At 45.5% G+C, this 7,368-nt stretch overlaps 1 protein-coding gene across 1 annotated transcript; it reads left to right on the plus strand.

The window, feature by feature from the left end:
• Nucleotides 1–519: 519 nt before the first annotated feature.
• On the plus strand, nt 520–6,378 carry LOC118409623 (insulin-like growth factor-binding protein 2). The gene is made up of 4 exons (XM_035810776.1): nt 520–1,026; nt 4,046–4,416; nt 4,566–4,676; nt 4,975–6,378. Exons 1-4 carry the CDS (start codon nt 702–704, stop codon nt 5,101–5,103), a joined length of 936 nt encoding a protein of 311 aa, XP_035666669.1. The 5' UTR covers nt 520–701; the 3' UTR covers nt 5,104–6,378.
• The last annotated feature ends 990 nt before the right edge of the window (nt 6,379–7,368 follow it).

The raw sequence follows: 7,368 nt of genomic DNA on the forward strand, positions 1-7,368 counted from the left end.
AGGCACTACAAATTGCATTTTTCTTCCAAGCAAATGATTCAGTCCGTCAAACATTGCCATTCGGATAAAAATGCAGTCCAAGGCAACAGTGGTGATAAACTGACGACGGGAACAGATAAGGTCGCTTATCGCTCTCTGGGGAGCAGGCAGGAATCGAGAAAATTTTAAGACGATGTGAAAGAACGTGTACTAGGGCAGACTGCCGCAGAGCAAACCGGCGGACAGAGATAAGAAGCGCTGTCACTTTCTAGGTTATCGACAACGGTTGCTGATATTTCACTATTTTAGGTTAATCTGGCCGTATTTTGTCTTCATTTCAGAAAACTTGGGCTTTCAGTCATAACTGAGGCATGAAGAGTCCGTGAAGGGACCCGGGAATAGGAGTAGCCGGGTGAAAGTAGTGATCAGTGGCGATATCCGTGCTCCCGCGCAGCCTGTGGATCTTGTCCCGTGAGGCTAAGCACGCAAGGTTATTAGCATATCCATGGTATGGGGCCACAATCTGTCGACCAATAAGAGCAGCGGACAGACATAGCAGTGCGCAGTGTTGGAGCGAATGCTGATCAGCTCAGGCCAGGGAATACCAGCTTGAGGGATCAGGTAGAACTAGGTCATTGTTGGTCAGGCAAGCTACCGGAAGGTTGTGCTGAAGAGTCGCTCCTACTTTGCGTGCTGACTTGTAACTCTTTACTCACTCAGACATGTTGTCAACCAGCAAGTTGCAGCTAGCCGGAGTGGTGTTGGTCGTGTCACTAGCAGCGGCCGGCGGAGTGTTCCTACCGTGCCAGCCGTGCGAAGAAGAGGTTTTGGCCCGATGTGTCGAGCCCGTTGGCTGCGTCGAAGTGGTGGACGCTCCCGGCTGCGGATGCTGCAAGACCTGCGCCCGCATGGAGGGAGAGAACTGCGGGGTCTACACCGAGCGGTGCGGTAGCGGACTGCGGTGTCTCCCGCCACCGAAAAGCAAGTCGCCGTTCCGGGCACTACTCCTCGGACGTGGCGTGTGCACGACGAACAAAACATTCGAAGGTAAGCATCAACAAGTAACTTTCTTGCCTTCTGTAATATTTTGTTACTTTTATTCACTAAGCTTCATCATTACAGTCGTTATACTTTTTGACCATGTAACAATAAATTAACTGGGCTGGTCAGGTCGTTCAAGGTCCACACTTTACGCCACGAATATGGGAGGCAAGTTGGTTTAGAAATCATTACAAGTCGCTTTTTTTCTTCTTTTTTTTTTTTTTGCTCTGAAATTCCGATTTTCTACTTGTACCAAAAGTTCGAGGCTGTCAGCAACTGACGGGATTTGTCGACGTCATTTTCTACTTGTACCAAAAGTTCGAGGCTGTCAGCAACTGACGGGATTTGTCGACGTCAACTGCAAACTCGGTCGATTTTGTTTCCTCCCAGTGTAATGGACGAGCATTCATGAGTCGTTCTGAGATTTTCACAAAGAATTCCGCTGAATCCCAAGCCAAGGTCAGGGCACGGAGGCTCCCGAGGAAAATACACTAAGCGCTCCGCACACATAACCAGTTTCTCCGCCCCTCCGCTTAGCGCGTGGTCATCGGTAACCCACACTCGCGGGAGCGTGACTGTTTAACTTGCCGGTAGCTCCGGGCAGGAACCCATGTATCCAATATTAGGTGTGAGAGGGAGATAGGAGCCAAAAGGGTGTTCCCTAACAGTTTGTTTAGGTTTCGCGGTACGTAATACAAAACATGTGATTGCGGTTGCCCACATGCCCAATCGTACGACGGAGCTGGCATAATATAGATTCTTAGCGGACAAGTGGCTTGTAACGTTACACCGTGGTTCCGGCTGACATAGCGTATGGCATAGTCTGGCAAAGAGCAGGGATACCCAACGTTGTACAGCATGTTCAATCGCTACAGTTTCTCTGTTATCGAGCCAGAAATGAGGCTTTAGCTGTAGGTTTTTCACGTTTCTATTCTTACAGTTCTGCCTTGTCCCTTGGATACATGTCTGTCATTCTAGAGCTGCTATTCCGATGAATCACCAGTCCGCTGCCATGTGAAGAACAAGCTACGTTTGAAGAAAAACTGACTAAAACTACCAAACCAAGGGCAGTGTCTTTTTAGGTTCGTCGATATTTTATCCGTGGTACATTTATATGTATCATATCAAGAGCTGTGAGAAATATGAGATTGTCAGCAGCACTGGGCGTTTTTTACGTGCAGGGTGTGGTTCTCGCTAACTTTAGGGCATGGTCAGTCGGCCCAGCTGGCGGGCAAACACGAATAAAATGGTAGAGTAAACGAAGGAATAATTATGGCCGGTGTTAATAAGTCAGCGCGTGAAACCCCAATTAGGACCCCTGAGGTGGCCATTCTAAAAATTCGGCACACCCGTTCCCTCCGAACTGGCCTTATGCCTGCACGCGAAAAGCATGGCTGAAATTCTCCGAGCTTCTTGTCATTTCGTCGGTGGGTGAGAAAATGTTTGTGACTTTCGAACATAATGCACGGGTATGTGGATTCTGATCGACAGGAGTGCTGGAGCTTTGTCAACGGAAAGCGCGATTCTCCGATAAGCTAATTTGAAAAATAAACCGACAATTCTTTTCGACGGCTGCTGGTTTACTCTAGCCCATTGTGTGGTGTGACGAAATCTGCCATTGGCGCCAATTGAGGAGGCGGCAAGGTTTACCTCCTGTCAGAAACGTCACTCAACTTATTGTCTCATCCTTACTGGCGACAAGGAGTTCTCGACAACGCAGGCACGTTGTTGAACCGTCCATAGATCAGATAAAGCTCTTGACAGGTGACTCCGTCTTTCCGTAAAGCCTCGGGGACTGGTATGGCATCACAGCGGATCAGGGTAGTGCACGCCCCCGCCCTCGGCTCGCCAGCAGCACCGCAGGTGCCACATCGTCCGATAAAATGGTTATAAATGTCTCCCGTGATGCTCGCCCTTCCTAAATATCGACCAACGACAATTTCTTATAGTTGATTTAGAGTTGCTTTCCACGTTGTTTCAGCTCACGTTTACATATGACCAATGTAAGAACGTAGCCTGCCGAAGGGAGGAAGTGAACCACGCCAGAGTTGACTTCCAGTGACCGGAGAGCCTAGAAAAGCCCACTTAACAGGGCATATTTGCGGTCGCCTGAATACACAAACCAGATGCAGCCTGGCTTAAATGGTGGCGCTCCTTGGTCCTCTCTGGGACCGTTTCTCCTCTTATCGGAAGTTTTATCGTTGTCATGTGCACTCGTGTGGGTATAATGTACGCGTAAGCTCGGCGATTTAAACCTCTCAATGGGCACTAGGTGCGATAAGCGTCCTCGATACTTAAAGGTAGCCCGTTTTTGCTCGGGCTGCCTACAGGCAACCACTCATGTTCTCCTCAAACTTTTCGCAAACATCCCAGTAAAACTGGCACGGGCGTCAGGCATGAAGCTAAAAGCGCCATGTCTGCAGACACTAAATCTTTTCAATGGCGTTGTCGTAGCAAACAACGGCCTCGTTGTCTCCTAGAATTTGGTACTCTTACGGTTCCTGCCACGATAAAAATGTCAGTCTCGCGTTTGCACTTCCAGTTATGACGTCAGGGCGCGGAGTGGCTCCTGTCATTTACTTCCGACGGTATGAGGTGCGAATAGGCTCTTTTACAGAGCTTACAAGTTCTGCAAAGATAAACCAAACACAAATGCCAGGCACACCTCTGAAGTTTCCCGAATGACGTCATCACCCTCTGATAGCACGCAGTTTTTTTGTTGTATCTAACTCAGACGTAGAGACCGATTAGATACCCCACATGCAAAACAGACAGCGCATAACAAGGACTTCGTCGATTTGCCTGGGACGTGAAGCAATGTTTGCTTAAACTTTCTAGTTCGACGCACTATAATTGACTTTTCTACCTGAAAGACCAGATACTAGTCAACATAAGCAACGAAGCTTGCTTTCTTTATGTGCCACCAGCCATGACAGGGAAGGAAGTAAAAATGGGTACTAAAACAGCAACAACTCTACTTCTTAAGATTAAACACTACTCTTCCATTTTCTTCTGCCTTTTATAGAGACCGACGAAATCCCTACGCCAGCCCCAGAGACAACCAACCCTCCTCCAACCACCACCACTGCCGCCCCCACCAAACCACCACGGCGGTCCCACCATCACAGAGACAAACTCATCAAGTGGAAACAGCAGCTGGAAGCGATGTACAAAAGAGAACGACAGCACAAGGCAAAGATGGCAGCAAAGAAGTCTTCACGGTTCTCCGAGGGAATCATGGGCCTGTCCTTCCAGAGGAGGAACCAACAGGAAGCAGCCCGCGAGAGAAACAGGTCCAACCCAAGGCTCTACAAAGATCTTCACAGGCACTACCGTCACAGAGGGAGAATGCCAACAGAGGCGCCTGAAGTTACAGCAGCACAGAAGCCCACAGAGGTGAGCCAAATCTACTTGTACTCAAGAAAAGTAATGTAAGCCAGGCGAATACTCATGAACTTCTTGTTGCAAAGTGGAAACCTTTGCAAATTGTTATACCTCTCATCAATACACCGGGTATATCTAACCGTGATATCTTTGTGTTGCAGGCCCCTTGTAAAACTGTCCAGAGACAAATCATTGAACAAAGGAGAACCAAAGGAGGGGCCAGTGGGTACATCCCCGCTTGCGACTTCGACGGTTACTACAGAGCAAAACAGGTGAGGGTGCTGTTCATTAGACAATAAAGCTAGACAGAAAAGTGACATGCATGATGAAAACTGCATCTTAAGTCTGATCTCAATCATTTCACATTGCAATTGGATAAGACTATCATCCTTAGTCCGTTGATCCTCCTGACGGTGGTAATAGGAAAATTCATATCTTAATCAACAAATGTGTTCAAACATTATCTCTGTTTTGTCCGAAAATAACATTAGCTCATCTGAATTCTTCTTGTTCCTTGCCTGGATTATACTGAAAGAACCTAGCTTATGAGCTTTCTCTTTGTTTCTACAGTGTAACCTGTCGACTGGAGTGTGCTGGTGTGTAGACAAGTTCGGCAAGGACTTGCCCAACACACCGTATGTGGAGGGTGACCCAAGATGCATCCTGTACACAGACAGAGCCCGTATGAAAATTTGGTAGCGTCCTGTTTAGACGGAAGCTGCCGGACTTGTGTGTATGAAAGACGAGGTTGAAGCTGAAGTATTTTGATTAAAAAAAACTATATGTCCTCGTGATGCACTGCCTTTAAATGGAGATGGTGCATGAATGTTGCGTTCAGAGACGCGACTCGGTTGTTGAAGGCGGATTGTGACACTAAAGAAAGGTCAATGAAAGATAAGTGTGACATTTCGGCAGGGACTACGTCTTGTCGCGCCCGGCTCCCGCCATGCAGGATGCACCAGGGTAGGACAACGTCACGTCACCGTCGCCAGGCTAGTTCAAGGAATCGTTGATGACCACTGCACTGCCCACCTTCAATACATGTAAAAGTAGACTAGAACATGATACGGGAAAGACGTTTTTCAAAGAATACTGTTTTTCTTTGTATAGATGTGGCGAAAGGGTGAAAGAGACTTGTAAACAAATGCTGATTCTTTTTTTCTTCTTGACGTTGTTATCTTAGACTCAGGAACAAAAGGGCTAACCCAACGAGTTGGGATAAAGTTTCTGTAAATCTATGTGGCCTAGCGTGTATCAGGTGCGTTTGTCACTTATGTATTTACGAAGACGATGAATGAGGTTTATATAATGGTTCGAATTGTCTCTTCTATACGACACCGCTACTTACTTCCCCACAGAAAAGGTGCTAACAGACTGACTGTACTTTATAAAAGCTATTTATATCGTTCAACAACTATACTATGAACCGAAGCTGCAACAGTGTCAAGGATTAAAAATCTTGAAGATTGAACTTACGGAAAAAACAGAGTGTTTTCTGCGGAGCGAACTTTGACCAAGCGAGACGCCAACATAGCCCATTAATTGATTTATCTCAGGGTTACGTAGAAAACAACAACCAAACTATTCGGCTTGAAATAGTTTTATCGTCGTAAAGTTAATCTGAAATGTTTGAATATGAAGAACGTATAAGTGCGAAATGAAGGACATTGTCTTACCAGTTTCTTTGTGTATATCTACATTTACCTATCTTTATATATATCTTTATATACATATATGAATAGTTTGGAAGCCTAGCTACCACATCGCTACGTCGTTGTAGACACCTGCCACTGCTAGGGAAAATTACCTATGTATGGTGAGACAAAATACCACACCTGCTTCTTAATATGTGTCTGATTGCAATATTGAGGGACATTTTCACTTACACAGAATTAAGTCCATGTGTATTGAGTTGATCAGCAGATGGCAACATCTGTGATGAATACAGAAGAGAATGAACTTTATGTTTGATAACTCTGTGTGTTGTGGATTTCTTGTCGAACGTTCCGTACATAGGCCTGTCAATCACCGCAGAAATGTGGAAGCGGAGTTTGGCCGCTGATTAGCTCAGTCGTTTGTTCAAGACAAACGTTTGTTTGCGTTGGCCACGTACCTAGCTGACTGTGTAATAGTCAGCAGTTTCTAGGGGTCGACGAATACACAGTAAGGTCTACTTTAGACAAATAAAACGCTGTTAATAAGTACATCCACAGCAAGACTGTAAATGAGTAGATCTTTAGCCGAAAAGCTGACACATTTGGTGCCTTAGTGCACCGCGTATGCGCTGCGGTGCAATCACAGCCTACACTGAAAAGACGTGTTACCCATGAATCCGTACGGCCCCTCCAGATCATGTGATCTGTGTCAACCGCCTACCACTCGTTCTGATAGAAATGTGCACATTTAGAAATGTTAGGTTCAAAAAAATAGTTCAGCTATTTTTTTAAAGGTAGACCTAGTTTATTTCGTAGGGAAATGTCTCCATTGGTGACCCCCCCTCCCCCCCCAAAAAAAATAAATTGCAGTGTATTTTCCATTAATTATGCAGATCCATGCAATAAACCGACAACGTGTTGACATACAGCAGTACACTTTGCCTTTTTTCCTTGGAAAGGATTTACATTTCTTCGGCTACATCTTTTAAGTTATAGAAGTCAAAAAGAACATATAGTCATACAGATCCTGTATACAAAGTGTAGACAAAGAAATTCTCCTATGCTTATTTCCCAACAACTCCCAAGGGAGGAATAAAGAAAACAAAGAAGGAAGGAAAGGAAGAAAGAGAAAGAAGGAAGGAGGGAAAGAAAGAATGAAAGAAAGAAAGAAAGAAAGAAAGAAAGAAAGAAAGAAAGAAAGATGTTCAACTCCTTCAAGCTTTTCAAGACAACAGCAAATGTACGGATGGTTGGATCTTATAGTACATTGTTTATCTAATTACATTTGAACTACATGTAGTTGGTGTTT

Source organism: Branchiostoma floridae, chromosome 2 (assembly GCF_000003815.2).
Source record: "Branchiostoma floridae strain S238N-H82 chromosome 2, Bfl_VNyyK, whole genome shotgun sequence".
Taxonomy (NCBI): Eukaryota; Metazoa; Chordata; class Leptocardii; order Amphioxiformes; family Branchiostomatidae; genus Branchiostoma; species Branchiostoma floridae.